This window comes from Colobus angolensis, unplaced genomic scaffold, assembly GCF_000951035.1.
Source record: "Colobus angolensis palliatus isolate OR3802 unplaced genomic scaffold, Cang.pa_1.0 Scaffold102, whole genome shotgun sequence".
In the NCBI taxonomy this organism is placed as follows: Eukaryota; Metazoa; Chordata; class Mammalia; order Primates; family Cercopithecidae; genus Colobus; species Colobus angolensis.
In genome coordinates, this window is record NW_012111142.1 from 3126247 (window position 1) to 3153205 (window position 26959).

At 35.9% G+C, this 26959-nt stretch overlaps 1 protein-coding gene across 7 annotated transcripts in view; it reads left to right on the forward strand.

Moving 5' to 3' along the window:
• DOCK7 (dedicator of cytokinesis 7) overlaps positions 1 to 26959 on the forward strand; it is a 220635-nt gene that overhangs the window by 163916 nt on the left and 29760 nt on the right. For 4 of the 7 annotated variants that reach the window (XM_011941032.1, XM_011941041.1, XM_011941056.1 and 1 more), the window contains 10 exons: positions 1436 to 1532; positions 4121 to 4217; positions 6636 to 6770; positions 7686 to 7838; positions 13885 to 14043; positions 14705 to 14805; positions 15939 to 16131; positions 17557 to 17700; positions 21638 to 21769; positions 23195 to 23209. In XM_011941032.1, the coding sequence (XP_011796422.1) occupies positions 1436 to 1532; positions 4121 to 4217; positions 6636 to 6770; positions 7686 to 7838; positions 13885 to 14043; positions 14705 to 14805; positions 15939 to 16131; positions 17557 to 17700; positions 21638 to 21769; positions 23195 to 23209 (1226 nt within the window). The remainder of the gene's footprint in view (positions 1 to 1435; positions 1533 to 4120; positions 4218 to 6635; positions 6771 to 7685; positions 7839 to 13884; positions 14044 to 14704; positions 14806 to 15938; positions 16132 to 17556; positions 17701 to 21637; positions 21770 to 23194; positions 23210 to 26959) is intronic. The other 3 variants (XM_011941023.1, XM_011941050.1, XM_011941062.1) reach the window with 1 other exon arrangement.

Below are 26959 nucleotides of genomic sequence, written 5' to 3' on the forward strand. Positions count from 1 at the left end.
ATAATTCTTATAATTATTATTTGTCTTGTAATTCTTATTTACATTTCTACATTTAAGTGAGGTCAATAATAGACATTGGTTTATTAGGTCTAATAATAGACATTCTTTTATTTTTCTTAACTTTCCGTTCTAAGACATTATTAACTAATGAGACAGTTTCGTGGGAAAAAATGTAAATGATAGAAAATTATAGTTAATTTTGCTAACTATCTTAATATAGGCATATCTTTTTGTTTTTTTTCCATAAATTTCTTAAAGACATGGATTTCAAAATTTAAAAAAGGGAAAGAGATAAGGAAAGAAAGGAAAGGAAAGGGGAAGAAATTGGAAGAAATAGAGACATGTCCTTTATTTTGCAGGAAATCATTCTTACTTCTCAGTATTTTTTGTATTTCTTTAATTGACATATATAGTTGTATTCTTTTGTATTTGTTTTTCAGTATTTTTTAAAATTTCTGTTTCAACTCTGAACTTTTACTTTCATTGTTCTTCCATCCTCTCAACCAATTTAAACTTATCATTTTCAAAAACAAGCAGTTTTGTAATTGAAACTTTGAAATTATGACTGAGTCCATTGTTTAAATGTATATTGTGTATTATCCACATTCTCAATGCTGTCTCCACTTCTAATGGATTTGTATGAATCATTTCTATAGCTGCCACCCCTTAAAGGAACCCATATATGCAGTCTGCCTTCAAACCTAGAAACCTCTTAAGGGAAAACTCCATTCTTCCTCTTGTTCTGCCTTATATAGACCGAAAGAAGTAATTACCTTAGGAGTCCTTCCTATTTTGTTTATGTATTAAACAGAAACTTACTGAGCTCTCAGTGTGCACCAATTTATCAGCATAGACATAACATGCTGAACAAAGTACATATCATTTCTGTTCTTAAGGAGCTTATATACTTGGGTCATAAGTGTTATGGAAAGGAATAAAGCAAAGGAAAAGGAAAAGGAGGTATGGGAGAGTGGGAGGCCTTTTTAAGGAGGTGATAAATGAAAATTTGTGAGAAGAACAATTAAGAAAAAGGAACAACCTGAGCTCAGGTTGTAAGTCAGAAACATAGAATATGTACTGATAGATTTGCAAGGAAAACAGAAAGCAGTAAGCAAGAGGAAGAATGGTAGGAAAAAAAGTCATATCTTGTAGGGCCTTATAAGCCATGGTTAAGATTTTAAGAAAATCAATGTTAGAACATTTGCTTATTTAAATGGATATTGTTTTCAAAAAAATACTGCATATAGCAAGTACATTTCTTCTGAAATTATTGTGAAAATTTTTAATAAAAAGCATCATTGTCAGGTTTTTCTACTTGTACTGAGGATAAAATGGCTTGTACAAATTATTGTATTTCTTACATGATTGCAAGTATACATATATGTGGTCCAACTGAAATATCATTTGAAAATTGGCTTTGAAATTTATTTGACAGAGAGAAGTCCATCTGGAAGTGCCTTTGGAAGTCAGGAAAATTTGAGATGGAGAAAAGATATGACTCACTGGCGTCAAAACACAGAGAAGCTTGACAAGTAATAGAGCTTTCTATTTTATGTTACTGATGGGTGTGTTGAATTTTAAAATGCAAGAGGAAAGTGATAACTTTTACTTTATATTTGTATTTAGTATTTACATTTAATAAATATACTTATTAAGTCTTGGACAAAATATTTAATTTTAAAATTTTAGATTTAAAAAGATTGGAGGAAGAACTTCTCATGTGGTATAGTAAGGCAAAATGTTATGTTTTAAACTCCATTTTCTCTAAAACATCCTCTTGGAAAATGCATTCAGCAACTATTTTTGGAACATATTTTAGGTGTTACATTGAACTAATTTTTTTTTTTTTTTTTTGAGACGGAGTCTTGCTCTGTTGTCCAGGCTGGAGTGCAGTGGCCTGATTTCGGCTCACCGCAACCTCCGCCTCCTGATGAACTAATATTTCAAATATTACAAAGAATTAGAAACCTGACATTTGTCTTCATGGAGCTTATAATGTAATTCAAGAAAGACAAAACAATACAGGTCTTCTGTTTCTAGCATGAAGGCAGACTTGATACATTGACTGATAGTACTGCCATAAACACCTGCAATGCACTTACATGAGTCTTCTCACTGCCCAAGTGGCTGCAGGTAAACTTGCCTGGCTTGAGATTTGGCATTGAGTCAAGGGGCTAAAATTTTTCTCTTGAGAATTTATAATTGTAAGTTAGCCTGCAAGTAGCTTCACTGGCCCATAAAACTTTGAGAATGGAGTGACCAACTCATTCAGGTTTGCCTAGCACTCTCCCAATTATAGCGCATATTGTCCCACATCCCAGGGAGCCCTTAGTCCTATCCTAAGGCAAACCAAGATGATTGATTACCGTGTCTGAGAACTGTCATCAGCCCAAGCCTCAGAAGATTCTCACAAATAAACTTTCACCAGTATTTTCTCACAGACGGTTAAATCGTAACAAAGAGGAAACAAGTTTCAGTACCTTATGTATGAGAGCTTGAAATAATCAGATATTGAATGTAATATTAAAATTCTTAACCTTTGAATATGCGCTTTCCTTTCTTTTTCTCCATCTGTCCAAATCTATTTCTCTGATGTTTTTTCTACTTGTGTTATTTTTTAGAAATCACTGAGTAGCCAGGTGCTACACTCTTAGTGTATTGTTTTATTTCTGCATTTGTAGAACATGTTCTCTTGGTTTACCTTGCTGTGTTTTGAGGGAGACTTTTTTGGTGTTCTCCTGATTCTTTTTGTTTAAACCATCTTATGTTTCTTTATAAAATGTCACTGGAAATTTTAAGTTTGAACATTAAATATTTTGTTTTCTAGTTTAATGTTGTAATGTTGATAATTGTATTTTATTATTATTATTTTTTTTTTGAGACAAGGTCTCACTCTGTCACTCAGGCCAAAGTGCAGTGACACAATCATGACTCACTGTAGCCTTGACCTCCTGGGCTTAGGTGAGCCTCCCACCTCAGCCTCCCAAGTAGCTGTGCACCACCACACCCGGATAATTTTTGTATTTTTTTAGTGGAGACAGGGTTTTACCATGTTGTGCAGGCTGGTCTCTTCACTCCTGGGCTCAAGTGATCCCCTGCCTCAGCCTCTCAAAGTGCTTTTATTCTTAAATTGAATTTGTAAAATGTAAATTAATGAAGTATTCTCCTTAGTGGTAATAGTAAAGATTCACAGACTTATAGATCTAAAAACTTAGAAAAGCTAGCGTTTAATATGTCCTTGTATTTTATGTGTTATTTTGTCTACTTTGGTATAATATATAGTGCCTGTATATCTATTGTTGCTAAACAAAAATGTTGGCTATATTCATAAATCATGTGTAAATATCCTTAAATTTTTATTTTCATTAAATGATACTTTTATAAATATTAGTGTTTAAACCACTTTAATGCATCAAACTGTTTTGTTCTTTTTCTTTATTTTTCTAGCTTTATTGAGTTATAATTGACAAAAATTGTGTATATTTACCGAATATAACGTGACCTTTTAATATATGTGTACAGTTGTGAAGTGATTACCACAGGCAAGCTAACTAGCATATTCATCACCTCACGTCCTTTTTTCCCCAAATTGTTTTGTTTCCAATGAGTGATTCCATCTAGTCTCACTGAAGAGTTAAATTATCATCTGAGCATATTTATATTTAAAAAAGTGGGGAAAAATTAGATGAAACCTTAGACAAAATAAGTACATTTATCCTGAATACAGACATTGGAAATCTTTGAAATAGTAAGATAAATACTAAATAATTTGAATGTTGTTTTCTGTGAAGCAGTCCTAAATACAAGCCCACATAGCACCACCTAGTGTCAGTGTCACTTAGAATAAAACTGCTGCATGTTTGAAAGCTAAAACATAACCATTTGTGCTTTTAGTGGCATTAAGCTTCTGTAATGGGGTGAGAAAGTGTGTATTGTTGTGGTTAACAAACAAGCCACGTAAATGTGTAAACTATTGCCTTTTTTCTTATTCTCTTGTAATTTTTTGTTGGGCAAATGTTGAAAATGGTTTGAAATTTTTTATTTCTATGCATCCTTAAGTCTTTTCAGAATTGTGGTTTTCAAAAAGATAAATATAATTTCTTACAATATTTTGTGTTAGATCAAGAGCAGAGATTGAACATGAAGCACTGATTGATGGAAACCTGGCTACAGAAGCAAACCTAATCATTTTGGATACATTAGAAATTGTTGTTCAGGTAAGATTTCAAAGAAGAGAAATTTAAGATATAGATTTGGTAAATTGAGGTTGGAGGAAAAAGTCTTTACTGTGAGCCATAAAATTACATTTAAATATTAGTACTTCCTAAAAGTTTCATTCCAAGCATTCTGAGATTCTTTGTAATTATAAATTCCAATAGCTTCAACTGTTTCTTAATGGAGGATGATTATGAAATCCTTAACTCCTTGTCTTTCCCCTTCATGGCCTAGTCTTGCATTTCCAAATATCCTCTGAGTATTTATAGTTGGATGTTCTGCCATCAGGTGAGATTCAACATGCATGTATAGCTATAGCTACATATAGATACACTGAGTTTATGCAGTATCCTCTGTATACTACAGCAGGGTTTCAGGCTCTTTATCTATAATCATCATATTGGGTCCTAACAGTAGCCCTCTAGGCAGTATTATCCTGTAGTAACAATGTGATAGCCGACATGTATTTAGTTTTTTCTGTGTTAAACATTGTCCTAAGCCCTTTACAAATGTTGACTCATTTGATCCTTCTAAGAAACTCATGGCATTGAAACTGTCAGTATCCTCATCTTGTAGATGAGAATACTTAGGCACGAAGATGTTAAATAGCTGCCCATAATGGGCCGGGCGCGGTGGCTCAAGCCCTGTAATCCCAGCACTTTGGGAGGCCGAGACGGGCGGATCACGAGGTCAGGAGATCGAGACCATCCTGGCTAACACGGTGAAACCCCGTCTCTACTAAAAAATACAAAATACAAAAAACTAGCCGGGCAAGGTGGCGGGCGCCTGTAGTCCCAGCTACTCCGGAGGCTGAGGCAGGAGAATGGCATAAACCCGGGAGGCGGAGCTTGCAGTGAGCTGAGATCCGGCCACTGCACTCCAGCCCGGGCGACAGAACGAGACTCCGTCTCAAAAAAAAAAAAAAAAAAAAAAACTGCCCATAATGACGCAGCTAGTATGTAGAAGAGCCAGGATTCAAATCAGTTAGCAAGATCTCTCAGACATTTTAGTAAATACATCTCTCACCTATTCCTTCCATTCCTTTTCTCCTACCACTGCTCTGCCAGGTTCATATTTCAGCGCTATTACAATGGCCACCTGCTTCGTAACTCACTCAGTGTTCTTCCCACCATCCATTCTGTACATTTTCATGAGACTTTTCCTTTAAAAATATTTTATGGCTGGGCACGGTGGCTCGCGCCTGTAATCCCAGCACTTTGGGAAGCTGAGGTGGGCGGATCACTTCAAGTCAGGAGTTCAAGACCAGCCTGACCAACATGGCAAAACCCTGACTCTATTTATTTATTTATTTTTTATTTATTTATTTTTGAGACAGTTTCACTCTTGTTGCCCAGGCTGGAGTGCAGTGGCGTGATCTAGGCTCACCACAATCTCTGCCTCCCGGGTTCGAGTGATTCTCCTGCATCAGCCTTCCAGGTAGCTGGGATTACAGAAATGTGCCAGCACGCCTGGCTAATTTTGTATTTTTAGTAGAAACGGGGTTTCTCCATGTTGGTCAGGCTGGTCTCAAACTCCTGACATCAAGTGATCCGCCCGCCTCAGCCTCCCAAAGTGTGGGGATTACAGGCGTGAGCCACTGCACCCAGCCAACCCTGACTCTACTAAAAATAAAAAAACTAACTGGGTGTGATGGCGCGCATCTGTAATCCCAGCTCCTCAGGAGGCTGAGGCACAAGAATTGCTGAAAGCCAGGAGGCGGAGGTTGCAGTGAGCCAAACCACTGCACTTCAGCCTGGGTGACAGAGTGAGACTCCATCTCAAAAAAAAAAAAAGATTTTATCAGTCATTATCCTGACTTCCTGACTAAAGTTTTAAAAATATAAAAAATTTACTAAGTCCAAGATACCTAATCCAAGATGGTTGCTTGAGCTGCAGCTGTCATGTCTGTATTTCATTCAGTGAAAAGAAACAGCAGGGACAGAGTACATTTCTTCTTTTAAGGGCATGACTCAGAAGTTGAGACTTCTGTTTTGTTCACCTCTCTCTGTAGCCGGATTCAAAGACTTCAGCTAAAATTCAGGGTTTCAGTTATTTAAGAAGAAAAGAATGGTTATTTGTATACCAGCAACATTTTTTGCTCTAGGCATCACTCTATTTTTCAGCCTTATCTGTAGTTATTTTCTACATGAACCTCAAGTCAGTTCAGACTTACTTACTAATTTTCCTAAAAAACACCTTATGATTTCTTGCCATTGTATCTTGCTCCTCTTTTTTCTCATTTAAATTATATTTATTCTTTTTCCCCCTTCTCTTATTCAAATCCTTCTTGAAGCCATCCTAGATCTTATATATATATTTTTTTGTCTTTTAAAACTTTATTTATACATAGGGAGGCCTGTAACCTCCCTAACTAAATTGCAGGTACATCTCTATTTTATTTGTTTATTTTTAAATTGCAGACTGTTTCTGTAACGGAATCCAAAGAGAGCATTCTTGGTGGAGTGCTAAAAGTGCTACTACACAGCATGGCCTGTAACCAAAGTGCAGTTTATCTACAACACTGTTTTGCTACACAGAGAGCCTTGGTTTCAAAGGTGGGTTATTTTATACCTGCAGTGTTGTCAGACTTTGTTTTCTTTGTTAACATTGTCTAAGATCATTTGACACATTCATTGGTTAATATATGTAATAATATATTAATGAATATGTGTAGTTAAAATTTAATAACTTAAGACGCTTGATTCTTCTTTGCCTCTCTACTGCTGCCTGCCTTTTGGAATTCTTCATTTATTCGAATCACCTTTAACCAGTTCTGGTTTAAAAAACAGTAACTTGGATGTGGAGAAGGGCCTGAAATTAATAGCCAATCTTAAATGTGGGGCTTCTCTTGTTTTCTCTCCACTTGGTTCTGTTTTTTAAAAAAAACTTAATTTATAAAGAATTCAATATATAAGCAATTCAACCCACTGAAATTATTTTATGATGAATGGAAAAGAAGGTGTGTGTTTGTTCAACTGCTTTAAATATTTACTTCTTATATTTGTTTTCCCTCAGAAATATGTATATTCTTAAATTTTGAAGGTAGCTATTTCATTTTAATCATCCTAGAAGATGGAGTGCAGAGACGTTGATGAAAATAACTTATGTATTATTTTGTAATAAATGTAGAATTCATGTATGTTGATTACTAAGTGTTTTATGCACATTCTGATAGAAGCTTCACAACAATCCCTTGTAGATATATTATTAGGCCTATTTTGTGGATGAGAAAACTTGTCCAAGGTCACGCTACTAGTTAGTAAGTGGCATAATCAACATTTGAACCCAGTTTGACTCTCTGTCTCACACTATTAACTATTAGCTAATATCGTCCTAACCATTCTTTTAATTTCTGGGCTATATTAGCAAATTTCTGGGCTGTATTAACAAATCTCCAGCTCAGATTGTATTAACATATCTCAGGAACTTTTACTGTAAAAATTCAGTGGTGGTTTGTTGTTGTTTTACAGTTTCCTGAACTCTTATTTGAAGAAGAGACAGAGCAGTGTGCTGATTTATGCCTCAGGCTTCTCCGACACTGTAGCAGTAGCATCAGTACAATACGGTCACACGCCAGTGCCTCCCTTTACCTTCTAATGAGGCAAAACTTTGAGATTGGGAATGTAAGTATTTAATCATGAAAGTTCTCTGTATTCATAATGAAATAACTTCTGCTGATAGTTATTAAATCAGTTTTGGGAGAGCATGGAGTTTTTTGTATATTTTAAGTCTAATCATAGGCTATCTTGGTATTTCTCATTCTGTGTATATCTTACAAAAATCCAAATCTCTAATTGTGTGCATATCATATGTATGTATGTATGTATATTAGTACACACTTAGAATATAAATGTACATTGAGCAATTTAAAATTTTAATTGTCCCTAAGTAAAAAGAAATAAAAGTTTAAGTATCTTGGCTTGATATTTTACAATTACATGTCACAGCCTTTGAAGAATTCCATTTTTTCATTTAAGTCTTTTATTATATGTTATATTCATGTGTTATATTTTTCCTTTTGAGTCAAATATTTAGTTCATTTATTTTTGCGTACGTAAGTATTTAAGGCCTTGAATTTTCCTTTAAGCACTATTTTTGGCATCTCCTTGGTTCTAACATTTAGTAATCTTGTCATTTCAGTTTGTATTTTCTTTTTAACCCAAAGAGTTGAGTAGCCTTTTTGTTTCAAAGTTTTGGCTGGTTCCAGTGACTCACACCTATAATCCCAACACTTTGGGTGGCCAAGGAAGGAAGATTGCTTGAGGCCAGGAGTTTGAGATCAGCCTGGGTGACATAGTAAAACCCTATCTCTGCAAAAAAAATACTAGCCAAGCTGGGTGGCCCATGCTTGTGGTCCCAGCTACTCAGGAGGCTGAGGTGAGAGGCTCCCTTTGAGCCCAGGAGTGTGAGGTTGCAGTGAGCTGTGAGCACACCACTGTACTCCAGCCTGAGTGACAGAGTGAGATCCTATCTCAAAAAAAAATTTTTTTTAATGTTAATTTTCAGCTTTATTACATTGTGATTGTACAGTGTATATTCTGTTTCTCCCTTTCTTTACTGTGGATCTGTGTATTTGTGTGTCTAAATATAATCTATTTTTATGAGTGTTCTACAAAAAATCTTTAAAAGGGGAGTATTTCTGTTTTCAGAATATTGAGTTAAACATATACCAGATAAATACACCCTATTAATCACATAGACTCCGTATCATTGTTTTTTTTCCACTTGGTAGAAGTAAATTAAAGCCTATAACTGTGTTTGTCTGTTCCTCCTTCAGCTTTTATGTGGTGTACTAATACTCATAACTACTATGTTTTCTTAAGAATTTTTCTCCTTTGGAATTTAAAAGAACTTGTGTTGGTTTTATTTAAAACCTTTATTCTATTTTATTTTTTGGCCTGAATTTCATCTCTTACGGTATTAAGATTTTGACCTCTGCTTTCTTTTTAATTTGAACTTACTTTATTTGCTTTTGCCTGTTCTTTAATTTTCACTTTATTTTAAGTGTGCCTCTCATATACAACATAAGAGTTGAGTTTTGCTTTGTGATCCAACCTTTAATTGAATGAAACCTTTCATACTTGTTATTATATTACATATGTCCTGGAATCCTATTTTATTATTTTGTTATGCCTTTCCCTCTTGCCTCCCCTTTGAAAAAAATGTGTGTTGGTTGTTTTCATCTTACACTGTATGGTCTGTTTACCTTGTTTTGGGGATGTAGTGTTCATCATATTTAGCAAAATTTCTGGTTTTGCTCTAATGGTTGCCTTTATAGTCATGTAATACCCCTAGTCCTCTATTTCTTTAGATCATGCATTCTCAACCAGGGCAGTATTACCACCAAGGGAGTGAAAATTGGTTTTTGTGGAGGATGAGAAAAATCTTAGCTTATGGTCCTCCAGAGCTCAACACTACCCAACAACATGGCATTGCTTAGTATTTATTTCTCTCATTGGTGTTATTGGGTATCACATGAGCAGCAGTGACATTAAGTTCTTGGAAAATAAAAAACAAAATGTATGCAAAATTGGGTTATAAAACTGGAGAATAAATGACTGTGATTGGAGACTTTTAATCAATTGCTTGATCTCAGTCATATGGCAAGAGGTTGCTTCCATTGGCTGCCTTGTGGATATTGTTTATGTTTGGTTCTCAGTGCATTCGTGTGTGACTTGGGCTTTGAAAATTAAGCCCAAGAAAAAAACTTTCCAATTTATTACTTCATTCTACAAAAGTTATTCAAGCCATTTTTAATCATGTCAGTTGCTGAAAAGAAAAAAGTCAACAATATCTAAATGAATATATAGTAGCCAGAACTTATTTTCTTTTGTCAAGCAAATAGTGAAAGTTCACTGAAATATTTTTAAGAAATTAATTTTTAATTCTTTTGCTGGATAAGTAGCAGTTTTGAATGGTTTAAAAAAATTGATTACATTGCTGCTTTTGTAGTTATATAAGTTGCTAATTTATTTGTGTAATTTGATACATTATAGTTTATTTAAGCTAAAAGATTATATTAAAAGTTTTTCAGAAAACCAGCCTATAAAGGTAAGCTAAATGTAAATCATTTTCAGATTTTTAACTTAAAATTTTTATCTAGTCATTCATAACCTTGCATCGAGTAAAAAGAGTAAGCTTTATATTTACTTTCTTATGTGTATATAAATCCAAATATACATAGAGTGCATAAACAGATGTATACATCTCTGATATTAAAATATCATAGGGATGTAATTAGAAAAATTGTTCAAAAAGATTTATAAGAGGGACAATAATGAAAAAAATTGAGAAACTCTACTTGAGATAAGTATCTATTAACTCCCTTTAATGAACAGTAATAAAATTGCTGATTTTCTTTCTCTCCTCCACCCTGTCATTCTTTGTACCTCAATATTTAAAAAAAGTATCTTTCTTACTGTTTACATTTGTATTGTTGAATCTGCATGTACTTCACTTGATTTAATTGCCACCTTCAAATAACGTTATTTGTTTTATGTCTACCGTAGATTGTTAAGTACTTCTTTCCATCTCCTTTCTCACCCTCCTAGTTTTTTTCTTAGCTGTAACATTTCAGTCTTAGTTCATAGTCTTAGTTGTAAAATGAAATATTGCTTACCACCAGTTTTTTGGGGTTATAATTATCTTTTATTTAGCTAAATGTCCTCATCAAGGTTCTTAGGAGTAATATTTTCCAAGTGGTGTTTTGTGTTTTTTTTTAGTAGAGACAGGAACTCACTTTGTTGCCCAGTCTGGTCTTGAACTCCTAGGCTCAAGCAGTCCTCCCTGCATGGCCTCCCAAAGTGCTGGGACTGCAGATGTGAGCCACCTCACCCTGCCCGCCCCACTCACCTCACTTTTAAAAATAGAGACAGCGTTTCTTCCTGTCACCCAGGCTAGACTGCAGTGGCATGATGGTACTTCACGGTAGCCCAGAACTCCTGGGCTCAAGCTGTCCCCCTACCTTGTCCACCCAGAGTGTTGGGATTACAGGCAGTAACCATTGCACCCGGCCAGTTTTCCTAGTTCTTGATTGTTTAAAGTTGTCTGTACTTGTAGGACAGCAAGGGTGGTTATGAAATTTTTGCCTTATACTTTGAATAATAATAAGCATGAGAAAAATCAGCAAAACTTATCAGATAAAGAACACCTCATAGGAAAAAAGGGTACTTGAGTACCATTGTCTTCTGACATTAAATATTGTTGTAGATGCATTGAAAGGTAGCCTGATATTTTTCTCTGTTTTAAATAATGTTTTTTCCTCCAGCTGCTCATGAGATTTTCTTTATATTTACAATTAAATACCTTTTCTAGAATATTTGTCTTAGTATTGAAAAGGCTGCCGGGTGCGGTGGCTCAAGCCTGTAATCCCAGCACTTTGGGAGGCCGAGATGGGCGGATCACGAGGTCAGGAGATCGAGACCATCCTGGCTAACACGGTGAAACCCCGTCTCTACTAAAAAAACTACAGGCCGGGCGCGGTGGCTCAAGCCTGTAATCCCAGCACTTTGGGAGGCCGAGACGGGCGGATCACGAGGTCAGGAGATCGAGACCATCCTGGCTAACACGGTGAAACCCCGTCTCTACTAAAAAAACTACAGGCCGGGCGCGGTGGCTCAAGCCTGTAATCCCAGCACTTTGGGAGGCCGAGACGGGCGGATCACGAGGTCAGGAGATCGAGACCATCCTGGCTAACACGGTGAAACCCCGTCTCTACTAAAAAATACAAAAAACGAGCCGGGCGAGGTGGCGGGCGCCTGTAGTCCCAGCTACTTGGGAGGCTGAGGCAGGAGAATGGCGTGAACCCAGGAGGCGGAGCTTGCAGTGAGCTGAGATCCGGCCACAGCACTCCAGCCGCGGCAACAAAGCGCGACTCCGTCTCAAAAAAAGAAAAGAAAAGAAAAGGCTTAGCTTTTTCAATTACACCTTTATCCTAGCCAACTATAAATTATTTTATCACCATACTCTCAGTGCCTGCTATGTAGTGTGACATATTTACTGAGTTGAATTCTTGAATTTTATCCTTAAAACTTTGGACAGCTGCCTTAGGGGCATTTTAAGGAGAGGAGGAACATGTTCAGATTTGCATTTTACAGAAAGTTCCCTAGTGCTAGGTAGAGGTTAGACTGAGAGATTTGAAAGAAAAAGGCATGAAGATCGATTAGGAAGTTATTACAGTAATCCAAATAAGAAATGGTGAGGGTGTAAAATAAAGCAAAGGCATTGGTAATGGAGAAAGGATATATTGGATCACATTAGGAGATGGTGTAGATTTGGATTTATGGTATGAAAAATGAGAGGGGAGAATGAATAGGCGACCCCTAGATTTTTGGCATGACTACAAGAATAGTATCACTTTTTTAGATAATCAATAGGGAGAGAAGGTATTGTAGACATGTTGACTTTGTGGTACCTATGAGACATCCAGATGGTGCTATCTAGTAAACTATAATAGCCTGGAATTCTACAGAGAAATATCAGCTAGAGACGGAAACGTGTATATACTGGTCGAAGCAAAGACATGGATGAGGCTCTTTAGAGTATGTTAAGTGAGAAAAGTTTTTTGACAGCATCTTTGGGAATACTGGTATTTAGGAAGGACATCCAAGAAATGAAACAGAAAAAGAGTTGAAAAAGAATAGAAAACCAGGATAAAGTGGTGCCACTGAAGATAAGGTAGGAGATTTTCAAGGAGAAAGTAATTTAAATATACAAAGATATGAAGTAGAATATTGAGCAAAAAATATTGGATATGACAATTGATATATTATCACCAATAATCTCTTAAGAATGATTTCATGGTAGAGAATGGTGGAGCAGAAATGAATTTACACTAAAAAGAAGGAAGAATGTAAGTTATAAGCTGTTAAAGGCGTCACTCCAAAAGATTCTGCCTTACATTACTTTACGCATGATGTGTGTTAAATTGTTTTCATCATAGTGTGGATGTCATGAAATGAACTAGAATTTAAATACTCCATCTACCATTTAAGAGTCTTATAATGTCAATCAAGCTATTTAACCTCATCTGTAAAATGTTATATTAATAATATATGCCCATAATAAGTAAATGTAAAGACATAAGCAGAATTTCTTTTTTTGTTTGTTTTTTTTGTTTTTTGTTTTTTTTTTTGAGATGGAATCTTGCTCTGTCACCCAGGCTGGAGTGCTGTGGCTGGATCTCAGCTCACTGCAAGCTCTGCCTCCCGGGTTCACGCCATTCTCCTGCCTCAGCCTCCCAGGTAGCTGGGACTACAGGCACCGCCACCTCGCCCGGCTAGTTTTTTGTAGTTTTTAGTAGAGACGGGGTTTCACCGTGTTAGCCAGGATGGTCTCGATCTCCTGACCTCATGATCCGCCCGTCTCGGCCTCCCAAAGTGCTGGGATTACAAGCTTGAGCCACCGCTCCCGGCCCATAAGCAGAATTTCTAATTCAACTCTTAACACATGACTTCTTAAAATCCTGTTTTGTAGTACATTATTCAGAACAAAATTCTAAGTTTTACATCCTTTCTAAAATAAGATTTTGATATGCATATTTTATTACTTTAAAAAATGTTTTGCTTAGAATGGTATTTTTTCACTAAATATACTTTTAGCAAGGAAAAATAGCAGACTTTTTAAAGCTTTTTAATATTAAGTATTGACTGGACAATTTTTCTGTTACAGAACTTTGCCAGGGTTAAAATGCAGGTAACAATGTCACTCTCCTCCTTGGTGGGCACATCTCAGAATTTTAATGAAGAATTCTTAAGACGTTCTCTAAAGACTATATTGACATATGCTGAAGAAGATCTGGAATTGAGGGAAACAACATTTCCTGATCAGGTCAGAAATGCTACTTTCTAGATCATTAATTAAAATAGGCTTGTTAAATAGGCACTTTCCAAATTGTTAAATCAAAAGTTGGTTTTTGCTGGAGGATCATTTATTTCATTTTGAATCCACACATCATGTGCCATAAATAGGACTGAATCTTTTTGTTTTAGTCAGCTACCCTTCTTTTTGGAAATAATTAATTCTTTGGTGTTTAATTCTGTGCACTTATAATAAGTAGAACAGTAGACTTGGACAGTACAGACAGACAAAGCTTTCTGCCAAAACGTTCCTACTTATTAATCAAATAATAATATGCCTTATAAACTAAAGTTTCTACAAACTACCTTTTAGTAAAATCAGAAATATGGAGAGAATTTTCCTTTTGTATTCTTGTATTTCCTATATCCCTCTGTTTTATTTCTACTTATAGTTCTGCTTGTTTCCAGGTGAAAGAACAAAAAATATAGATAGTCTGCTGAGGAATTTATATAAAGTTTACTACCCTTCACTTACCATATCCCCACATACCTATACTTTACAGAACCATATCAATATCATACAACTTGTTTTGAAATCTTTAGATATTTATCTGAAATATCTCTGAAACTAATTTGGTTATTATGGATGAATGACAATTCAAGAATGTTTTTCGTATCATTCTCTGCTGCAGGTCCAGGATCTGGTTTTCAATCTCCATATGATTCTTTCTGATACTGTGAAAATGAAGGAACACCAGGAGGATCCTGAAATGTTGATTGATCTAATGTACAGGTAGCATTTATTTGATTCATTTATGCTTTATATAAGGGACTTAGTAAGACATACAGTAAGCATTAGATGAAGAAAATAAACACACAAAAGTGATTTGTGATGATTTTTCTGTATTTACATTCTTTATTGTTTTTTTATTTATATATTTTTTACTTTTTTGTAGAAATGGGGCTTCACCATATTGCCTAGGCTGGTCTTGAACTCCTGGGCTCAAGACATCTGCCTGCCTTGGCCTCCCAAAGTTCTGGGATTACAGATATGAGCCACCCCACCTGGCCTTGAGTGATTTTTCCAATGGTAGATTGAAAGTCCAAATGCATTTTTTCCAGGCGGCATCTTCAGATCTTCTGTGTCTCTTCTTTTAAGAACAATGCAAATATACTTATTGATTATCAAAAATAAGAAGATTTTTAAAAATATTCATAACACACATTTAACACCTTGGTGTCCTGGGCCCCAGACTTCCTTTAAAGGCCCATACCAATATTTTAAATGTAAAACTCAGTCTTTTAAGAAGAAAATACAATATGTGAATGTTTTACCGTAACATTAATTACCTTTTTTCAATACAATTATGACTAAAGAATGATATTTCTAAGGGCACATTTTGAAAACTCCATAATTTTTATTGTATTAACAACTTAATAGATACAATAGTAAAACTTAAGAATTTTTCTCTGTCATATGACCCTCTGTTCCTACAATTTTGGAGTTCATTAAAAGCACAAATAAAACAATTTAATCTCTTTGAAATAAAGTTGATGTAATAAAAGTACCTTTTAGAAGTTTTCTTTTTTCCTTGCATATAAAACTTCTCTATATTTCTATAATGAACACATAAATTTCCATACTTCTTCCCTTAACTGATTATTTCCTTAATGGTCAGATTTTAATATGGCATATTTCTTTTTTGCCCCTCCTGCCCTTCCCCGCCCCGCCCACTGATATTATCCATTCCGTAGGCCACAGTTATTTCTCTAAGCCTGCATAGTGACATTTTCATACTACTTTAAAACTAAATAGGTTGTGCACAGTATCAAAAACCTATCTAGGTAAACTCTGAGTGAGCTAGCTAAACTCCCTCCCAGCTTGGGAAGCATATACTAATGGAGAAGAATTTCTGTTCTAATTAGAATTGCCAAGGGTTACCAGACCTCTCCAGATCTGCGATTGACCTGGCTGCAGAACATGGCTGGCAAGCACTCAGAACGAAGCAATCATGCTGAAGCTGCACAGTGTCTAGTCCACTCAGCAGCACTTGTTGCTGAATATTTGAGCATGCTGGAGGACCGGAAATATCTTCCTGTGGGATGTGTAACATTTCAGGTAGGAATCTTCCAGATGTACATTAAATCAAGGTATGTCTTTTTTTGGTTTTAGCTTTTTCTCACTGGTGTTGAGATTTTTTTTAGTTTGCAGGGAAAACTTAAAGACTTAAGCCAATGCTTCACAAGGTAGATTAACATTTCACAGTGATTGTCATTAATACATTTTTAAGGAGTACTTCTTGTTAATTCTCTTTCCACAGTTTCTTACCTCTGAATTATCAGCACCATGCTTATTTTTTTTTTGTCTTTACTGCCTTGTAATCAGTTACATACTTTAACATCTGTGGAAATGTATTACTGAGAATCAAAATTCAGTAGAAATTCTTAATTGGCTTTTACTTAACATAGCAGATATACCAACATTCTCTTTTCCCTACATAAAATATTAGTACATTTTATGACTAATACCATGACTCACAGATGAGTTTGCCTTCTAGTAGGGTACATAGTTCTGACACACTAGTTGAATTCTTTGCTTACCAAGGGTCAGTTATGCTTTGCTTTTCTTCACAACCTGTTAATGGTAGGTTTGGGATATTATAAAATTTAGTTAAATGTTTTATCTTCTGATGAAATCAGAATGCAAAAAGAAAGTTACCGTTTCTCTGATAACAAAGTTGAATGTTTTACAAAGACTCAGGAAAGGTGAATCTTCAAAACAATTGCTGTTGAATTAACTGTGGGCCAAATAGGTTGGGGGAGAGGAAACTCCTAAAATTCTAGAATAATTTGATAATCGATTTAAGTTTAAGTTTTCACTCAAAAGAAACCAAAACTTGAAATCTTTAAAAAGAATGTTGCCTTTTGGGTATTTACCCATAAGAGATTCCGTGGAAATCTGATCTGGAAACCCATACACACAAAGAGAAGGCCTTAGATCTACTTCAAAAGTTGATAAGTGAGTGTACATCTACTGTACATGTTTAGGAGGTTAAAATAAAATAAGGTATGTATGCATCATTTCTTTTTTAGAAATAATGGCTGATTGCAATCTCATTGAATAAGAGGGCTTTTATTATACTTGAGTTTTTTTATTAACTCCGTGTAATTAGATAAGAGACCATTTTTGTACCTTTTTTCCTTTATAGAGAGTTTTGAGAAGATCAATTAAATAAATAAAAAAGGACTATTGATACCTTCTTAGATGTCCTATGTCATATTACAATTTCCTTTAGCCCATAATGTTTCTTAATTTTCTTTCATACCACTTTTTATTAAGAGAAAAGTTATCTAGCAGTGGTGTTTTCATTTTATCATCTTCAAAATATAGAAAGTTTTTGGAGATTTATCTTTTACCTTTATATTACTCTCCTTTTTTTAACCTAACCTGATAGTTACAGTTCATCTTCAGTTATTTCTTTTTATACATTTTTATGCTAGAAAATTCTGTTTCAAAAACCTTTTCAATTTATTTTTTCTCTAGAATATTTCATCTAATGTTTTAGAAGAATCTGCGGTCTCAGATGATGTGGTATCTCCAGATGAAGAAGGTATCTGCTCTGGAAAATACTTTACTGAGTCAGGACTTGTGGGATTACTGGAACAAGCAGCTGCTTCTTTCTCTATGGTAGATGACTCTTGTTAATTCTTTTTCCAGAGTTTCATACCTCTAATTATCAATGACATGTGTATTTATTCTCTCTGTCTTATGACCCTACTTTTCTTTAAAGATAATTTGTTCTGGACCCGGTATGGTGGCTCATGCCTGTAATCCCAGCACTTTGGGAGGCCAAGATGGGAGGATTGCTTGAGTCCAGGAGTTCAAGACCAGCCTGGGGAACATAGTGAGATACCATCTCTACAAAAAATTAAAAGTTCACCAGGCATGGTGGCTCATGCCTGTGGTCCCAGCTACTTGAGAGGCTGAGGTGGGAGGATTGCTTGAGCCCAAGTGGTTGCGGCTGCAGTGAGCCATGATTATGCTGCTGTACTCCAGTCTGGGCAACAGAGTAAAACTCTGTTACCAAAAAAAAAAAAAAAATTGTTTTTTATTCCAGGTCCCCTAAAAACTATCTAGGAACAGATTTTCTTTCTAGATTCATTATTGGCTTACTCCTTTTCATCTTAATAATCTGTCACTTCCCCCAGTGTTCCAGTGGTTTGGCTCACTGCAGCATCAAACTCCAGGGCTCAAGGGATCCTCCCACCTTAGCCTCCTGAGCAGCTGGGAATACAGGGGCACACCATCACGAGCGGCTAATTGTTTTATTTTTTGTAGGGATGGGGTTTCACTTTGTTGCCCAAGCTAGTCTCAAACTCCTGACCTCAAGTTATGTTCCCCTGATCAGCCTCCCAAAGTGTTAGGATTATAGGCATGAGCCACTGTGCCCAGCCCACCAGTGTTTTTCATTTGCTTGTTTATGAACCAGCATGTGATTTGTAGCAGATATTTTTTGGTTCATAAAACTTTTACTGCCAAATATTTTCTAAAACCTTTAAGTTAAAAAACATAGTAAAGCAAAACAGAAAGTCTCTGAGTGATATAAGTTCCTAGTTGGTAGACTGACGGGGCTCTATAAATAGATCTTGTCTATTGGATGAAATGGAGAATCTTCTTTCCAGTATGATGGGCATTGCCCTGGTGTCCAAGAAAGTTATGACCACTCATTCCATTGGTTGCATAGTAATCCTCATTAGGTAGTTATCGGAGCCCTGGACCTTGCTCTTTAATGAACTACATCCTGAATCCCTTACCTGACTATGCTACTATGCTATAACCCCAGTCTTGTTCCCTTCCATCCGTATGTGAAGAATTAAAGCAGTCAGATAAAACCCAGATGGGGGGCCGGGCGCGGTGGCTCAAGCCTGTAATCCCAGCACTTTGGGAGGCCGAGACGGGCGGATCACGAGGTCAGGAGATCAAGACCATCCTGGCTAACACTGTGAAACCCTGTCTCTACTAAAAACTACAAAAAACTAGCCTGGCGAGGTGGCAGGCGCCTGTAGTCCCAGCCACTCGGGAGGCTGAGCCAGGAGAATGGCGTGAGCCCGGGAGGCGGAGCTTACAGTGAGCTGAGATCCGGCCACTGCACTCCAGCCTGGGAGACAGAGCGAGACTCCGTCTCAAAAAAAAAAAAAAAAACCCAGATGGGATGTTTATTGGAGAAAGAAAAGATAGTTAGCTGAATTCATGCTCACCTTCTTTAACCATGTTGATAGGGCCACTTACTTCCTCTGACTTTTCTGCTGAATGTTTAGTGTCCCAGCACCCAAGGTTTAGGAGACACTGAGGTTCATGTTAGGGTAAGAAAGAAGCTTGAGATAATATGCAATGCTGCCCTCTTTCCCCTTTTTTACTTCTGTTGAGAATTGATTCATTCTTCACCAGGCCTTATCCCTATCCTGCAATATATTGATTAAGGGTAGATTTAGAAGGCCTACTGCCAAAGTTCAAATCCTGGCTCTGCCATTTAGTAGTTGTGTTACTTCAGGCACAAATTATTTAACCTCTTGGTGCCTCACTTATCTATTAAATACATCTAATAATAGTACCTACCTCGTAGGAATGTTTTTAGGATTAAGTAAGTTCATGTATTTAAAGTGCTTATCACAGCTCCTGGCTCCAAGTAAGTACTAGTGTGTTTACTCTTACCATCATTTTCATCATTACTGGCAATTGTGAGACTCTTAAGAGTATTTTTGCAGAGTTAAAATATTAGGTGTCTATCCTCTTTTAAAATGTTTGCCTCTAAGGACCTTGACCATTCCAATTCCATCCCTACACTTGTCTAAGCTAGCAGGGGGCAAGGTTTTTTTGCTATTGGTGGAATGTTTTAATTAGCATAACTCTGTGTGTTTGTATGTGTGTGATTTTAATAATTCACAGTAGTGCATTTAGATTGGGGGACAGTAACCTATATTATTAAAATTCTTTTGCAGTTGTATATGATTGTAAATTTTATTCGTTTTCAATTAATCTGATTTTAGTTAAAATAACTACTGGAGCATTTTAGTTACACTAAACATATTTCACTAGTACAACTACATTATTGTTTAATTATACTCCTACAAACATACTGGGAAATATAAGGACCATGTGTTTTTCTTTGGGAAAATATGTTTGCTGATCTGTGAAGCAATGAGGACTCAATGGCTTTTGGAAAACATCTCTCTCTTCTCTTACTACAACACCAATCCATTATTAAATATAAAGGATGGGTCAAGCCCAGTGCCTCACGCCTGTCATCCCAGTGCTTTGGGAGGTTGCATAATAATTCTGGGATTACTGTGCAAGGTGGGAGGATTGCTTGAGGCCAGGAGTTTGAAACATTTGAAACCAGCCCACTCAATGTAACAAGACCCCCATCTCTATAAAAAGTGAAAAAATTAGCTGGGCATGGTGGTGAGCACCTGTAGTCCTAGCTACTTAGGAGGTGGAGTGGGAGGATTGCTTGAGGTCAGGAGTTCAAGGCTGTAGTGAGCTATGATCACACCACTGTACTCCAACCTAAAAAACAAAACAAGTCCCTGTTTCTTATTAATTAAAAAAAAAAAAAAAAGGATAAAGGATAGAAGACCAATACAAACACATCTTGTCTCTCACTCTGATTATGTGATTATAACCATAGCAACCAGTGGCCAACTAGCCCACAGTGGAAGGAAATCTGGTGGCTCAGAACTTTCTATGCTTTATTAAAGATTTGTGATTTTTTTCCATAGGAGATTTACAATAGGAGATTGCCTGTGTCCGCTTAATATTTTGGAAAAGTAAATGATTTTTGTGTCCCAGGAGGCCACGGGTTATCTGATTATAGGAGAATTGGGTATCTGTGACCAGTGTAATATTAAATTTCTTTTTCCGCTGCTCAGAATTAGTTTCTGCAAAAGTTTACATGCATAGATAAGTATACATACATACATTAGCCTTAGTGAAGTAATTATTGGGCAGATAAAAGGAAAATGCCCAATTCAAATTATAGAAATATAAATATGCACATATGTGTATGTGTATATATTAATATACACATACATACACATATCTGCATACATACCCATTTATCCAGAGGAGAAGATACATTGGAGAATTCTTTTTATTAAGCCTTAATACAGTTAAAAACTAGTATTTGTTTTTGTTTCCTATTGGAAAAGCTCCAGTGGTATTATCTTCCCCCCGCCCACCCCCCGAGATGGAGTCTCACTCTGTCGCCCAGGCTGGAGTGCAGTGGCGCGGCCTGGGCTCACTGCAAGCTCCGCCTCCTGGGTTCAGGCCATTCTCCTGCCTCAGCCTCCCGAGTAGCTGGGACTACAGGCGTCCGCCACTACGCCCGGCCAATTTTTTGTATTTTTAGTAGAGACGGGGTTTCACCGTGCTAGCCAGGATAGTCTCAATCTCCTGACCTCGTGATCCACCCTCCTCGGCCTCCCACAGTGCTGAGATTACAGGCGTGAGCCTCCGCGCGGCCTCAGCGGTATTATCTTAATAGAAATATTGCAAATTCATATAATTACTTTACTTTCTTATTGATGTAAAAGAAAGCAACATCTTATAAAATTTTTTCTTATAGGCTGGCATGTATGAAGCAGTTAATGAGGTTTATAAAGTACTTATTCCTATTCATGAAGCTAATCGGGATGCAAAGAAACTATCCACAATTCATGGTAAACTTCAAGAAGCATTCAGCAAAATTGTTCATCAGGTAATGATTCCAATTTCTAGCTTCACTATTAAGGGAAAAAACTGTCTGAAAGCATTAATGTTGTTTTGTACTGATGTCAAACTAGATCCCGTGAGATGACCGTTTTAATCAGACTACCAATGAACGGTCAAAATGATAGTTCGTGGCCAAAGCAAAGCTCAGTAACCAAAGTAATGGTGGTCATCATAAACTATCCGCATAGTTTTTTTTTTATTTTTGAATTATTAATTAACAAGTTTTAAAATATTGTGATTTTTGTTTCACAAGGTAGATCATATTTCAGCTTTTTAAATTAAATGATGTGAAACTAATAAACTACTAATATTTTTAATGACTGCAACTGAACTTTATTTTTCCTAGATGTTTACATTCAATCATCCTTGGATATATTTCTAATACAAATATATTATTTTGTGAAAATAATGAATAAAATGGTTGTCTTAATATATATTTAATTCTAATAGTATTTCATTACTTTATAGTTCATTATGGAATCTACATATTATCACTAAAATTAGAATCAAATTAAACTTAGTTTTAAAATGAAGTACGCTACTAGCAGTTGATTTCTTTGAAACTAAATCGTTGGCTTCATTGAAATACTGCAAAATATCCTATGGAGTCTCCTCCTCCTCCACTTTTCTGTTCCCTTCCCCTTGCTACCCTACTATTACCTACTGCTGCCAGTGTCAAAGGAGGTGGAGTATGACTTATCCACTTTTGTATTCAGTATTAGTCCTACTTTGTTACCTGTCAGCTTGATCTCTTCTTTTTTGCAATGAATTAAGCTGTTCTAAATGAACTGATTAATCTGAAAAGCCTTTGACAGTCTTAAGAACAGGCCGGCTATCCTGTGAAGTCAGGATTTTATTGTCATCTATTTAAATGTTAAAGTTGAAAAATATTGATTAGGTTTCATGACCGTAACACGTAGGTCTTTTAATAATCAGTTGTACATATACTGTCACAGGAACCTCAAGCCAGTTTCTAGAGCTGTAAATTGCAAATTATAAATGTTAGGTCTGGCACATTTAGAGCTAGTCGTTTCTGAGAAACTTTCAGCCATTTGTGTCATTGGCATTTGAGCAGAGTTGCAATTTGTATTTTAATTTATCCTGGATACTTAGTGAAGTGCCACTCACATTAGTTAGAGATCACTTAAACATGTAATTGGAACAAGCAGCTGGCTCTCTTTCCCTAAAATTTATACTTAAAGTTTTTAAAAGGCAAAATTTTAGCCACTGGGTTTTGACCAAGCAATTTATGAAATTATTGCAGGTCTTAAGTAAATGAATATGCTGTTTAAAATATCCTGCTGTCTTCTATTTATGGAGAAGAATTTATGGTATATGGTGCCTTTGGCCTTTTTTGTTCTTTTTAAACAGTTTTTTTATGACTTGCCCTTTTTTACTTTTTATTATACAGAGTACTGGCTGGGAGGTAGGTAATGTTTTAGTTAGTTAAAGACACTAATAGATTGATTTTATAAGATTTCTTATGCCAATGCTTTGCCCACATGTGCTAGCTGTGGGCATTCTGTTGCTATCTGCTATCAACTGAATTCATTAACCAAAGAAATTTTGTTAAAATATTTTAAGTTATTTTAAGAAATATCTTATTAAGAGGTTGTAGGCAGTGCATGGAAATCCATATGTTACACTAATGAGATTCTTTGGTAAATGAGCCACTTTGTCATCACTTTAGTTTTTATCCTTTGAAGCATTTCTCTCATCAACATTTATACACAGATTTCTTTTTTTAACCATATTGTTTCACCTCGTTTTACAGAGGTCGATTTATGTGTTATTGCTCAGAGGTGTAAATAGAAAATACTCTATTTCATCTGATCTCAGATGGCATCAATTACAAAACATACTAGTATTTTATATACCTTTAAGAAAGGAAAAAAAAAATCCCTGTGTGTTAAGACAAGATATCCTATTAGTTGAAAGATGAATACCAACTATAAAAGCATTAAAATGTGGGCAAAAAAAGTACATTTTAGAATTGATGAGATACTGTGTTAATTTGATCTTGAGTCACTTCACCTTGACTATAAGCACTACTGAGGAAAGAAATTCACTTTTGTCATTTAAATTTTGTTGGGGAGAGAGATAAAGAAATTAAAAGAACTTATAATTTAATTTGACCTCATATTCTGACAGCATTTGATATATTGTTTGATAAGACTACACATGCTTCCTTTTATGTAGTAGTTAAGACTCACAAAAAGGTTTATGTAAATACAATCTTACCTGAAAAAAATGCCAGGAAAAATTGATTACCATTATTTTAAATGTTTCTGCAAAGGAAATAATTCTATAAAATATGCCCTAATTTATTTTGATGAGGTAAAGCAAGGTAGTAATAAGTCAGGTTTATTTAAAGCTAGGTATATTTGTGAAGTTGTGTGCTTTGCCTCTCACTTGTTGTCAGATTTATGTTGATCGAACAGCTTAGGCTTCTCTTTTTGGGTTTGCATTGCAATCCTTGTTTTAAGGCCCAAATAGAAAACCTTGGGAATAAATATTACTGCTGAGTTTTCCTCCATTTCTGAAATAGTACCTAAGTCTTGTTTTTCTTTAGATGAAGCCAGTACTTTTATAAATCTACCTTAGTTCTCTGTATATGACTGTATTAATACTCAAAATATAATCCTCATTCCTATGGCTCAGTTAAGAAATACATAAAGAGACTTGCCATGGTTATCTGTGAATGATGAAACTCCTTATAAATTTCCTAACATGAAATAGAATTAGTTGAAAATTAGGCCTAAAATAACATATTGAAACCTCTGAGCAGTTTATTACTAGTTTCCGTGATGCTAAATCGACCCCTGAAAGGTATAATTTTCACTGGTTGTGACATTAATATCATTCTGTCATCATGTTTATTGCATGGTAAAAGTCTCACAGACTTTATTTTCTTGTTTATATACTTGTCACTACCTTTTACTGGACCTTTAGCTTTGTAGCTGCTAAATTTGTTGCACGTTTGTTTTTTGCTTTTCCTTTGTAAAACTTAAATGGATGCCTGCATTTAAAAAATGTGTTTTCTACCATTTGCTGCTTATTTGTTTTGAAATTTCTGTAATTAAAATGCTTTCTGTTTTCTCTTCTCTCTTGTCCCTGGTTGCTGACCCTACTCCCCACTTTTACTATTGTCTATTGTGGTAAGTTCTATCTTGTGGATATTTTTCTTTTTGACTCTATGAAAACTTCAGTAGTTTTGTTTTTTCTAAAAGCTATGTTTCCTAGCTAATTTTCTAGTATTCTGATAGAGCTCTCACTGGATTGAAGTCCAGTAAGGATAATCTGTACATTGTAGAAAGGCTCTTTGAATTGATAACTTGCTCCGCAACTTATAGGAAAACCCCATCTGGGCTTATATATTAGTCACATGTTTCATGTTTTTATTGTGCTCCTTGATTTAGTACAAATTATTTGAGTTGGCAAAGCTTTTAGGGGGGTGTGTGTGTGTGTGCGTGTGTGTGTGTGTGAAAGAGAACTCTAAAACTTAGTTTTTCGGTAAAGTATTTACCACGCAAAATAATAAATCATGAACCTTTCAGGAATCATGTGACTGTTATCTCCTCTGGTAGTTTCAGTTATTTAATGGCTGTTTAGTGTTCACTTTTATTTTTACTTTTCCCAAAGCCTTTTTGTGTTTCTCGAAATAGTAAGAAGTAAAAGCATGTTTGTTGTCTTTCAAAATGTTTGTTTTTTGAGATGGGGTCTCACTCTGTAATTCAGACTGGAGTGCAGTGGTGTGATCACAGCTCACTGCAGCCTTGACCTCCAGGGTTCAGGTGATCTTCCCACCTCAGCCTCCCGAGTAGCTAGGACTACTAATTTTTTCTATTTTTGTAGAGACAGGGTTGTGCCATGTTGCTCAGGTTGATCTCAAACTCCTGGCCCCAAACGATCCACCTGCCTCAGCCTCCCAAAGTGCTAGGATTATAGGAATGAGCCACCATGCCCAGCCTAAAAGCATGTTTTGAACACTTCTTTTTTATGATGCATATTTAATTATTTTTAACAGAAAAAGAAATGTTAAATTTCTATATGAAAAGTTTTATAACCACTTTCTATGTTTTGTATGTATATGTATTTATTTTTGTAATTATGTTTGTACCAGCCTGGACAATGTAGCGAGAACATCTCTACAGAAGGTTAGAAAAATTGGCCAGGTATGGTGGTGTGCATCTGTACTCCCAGCTACTTGGGAGGCAGAGGCAGGAGGATTGCTTGAGCCCAGGCATCAAGGCTACAGTGAGCTATGACGGTGCCACTGCACTCTGGCACCATCAGAGTGAGTGCCTGGACGACAGAGTGAGACCCTGTTTAAGGTTAGGGTTAAAAAAGAAAAGTTTGTTCAGTTATCAGATAGTGACCAATTTGTATTCAGAACTATGCTAATACAAGTTTAAATTTTTCAGAAAAATCAAAACCCAAACAGTGATAATATAGTCATGTGATACTTTTTTTTTTCTTCAAAGATCACAACATATTCATTTAAAGAACACCACTACTCTAGTAAAGTATATCTTACATTTTTCAGAAAGGCTAGAGAAGATCTCTACTAGATCACTAAGAAAATATAGATTACCCTAACTTTTGAGATTGACACATGCAAAATAAGTATATCTTAACTCTCATTATTGAACTGAATGGACATGAATATGAGCCGGTATTTTGGTTTTTATATGTTCAGAAATACTGGCCATAGTTCTGGCTCAGTGGCTTCTGTTGGATTTTTATTTTCTTCAATCCACACTAAAGCTGAGTGAGATAAAGTAACACATCCAAGCAATTAAAAGACAAAACAGGATTAGAAACAGCAAATTATAATGAGCAGGGGGATCAACTCTGAAAGAAGGAAATGAAATAAAAATTCAAGAATAGAACATAGTGAAAACAAGTACTTTTGGGTAGTTGAGTGAGTAAATGTAACACTCTAAAGAAGAAAGAACAGGTCAGGCGCAGTGGCCCACACCTGTAATCCCAGCACTTTGGGAGGCCAAGGTGGGAGGATTGCTTTAGTCCAGGAATTCAATACCAGCATGGTCAACATGGCAAAACCCATGTCTCTACCAAAAAAGAAACAACAAGGCCGGGCGCGGTGGCTCAAGCCTGTAATCCCAGCACTTTGGGAGGCCGAGACGGGTGGATCACGAGGTCAGGAGATCGA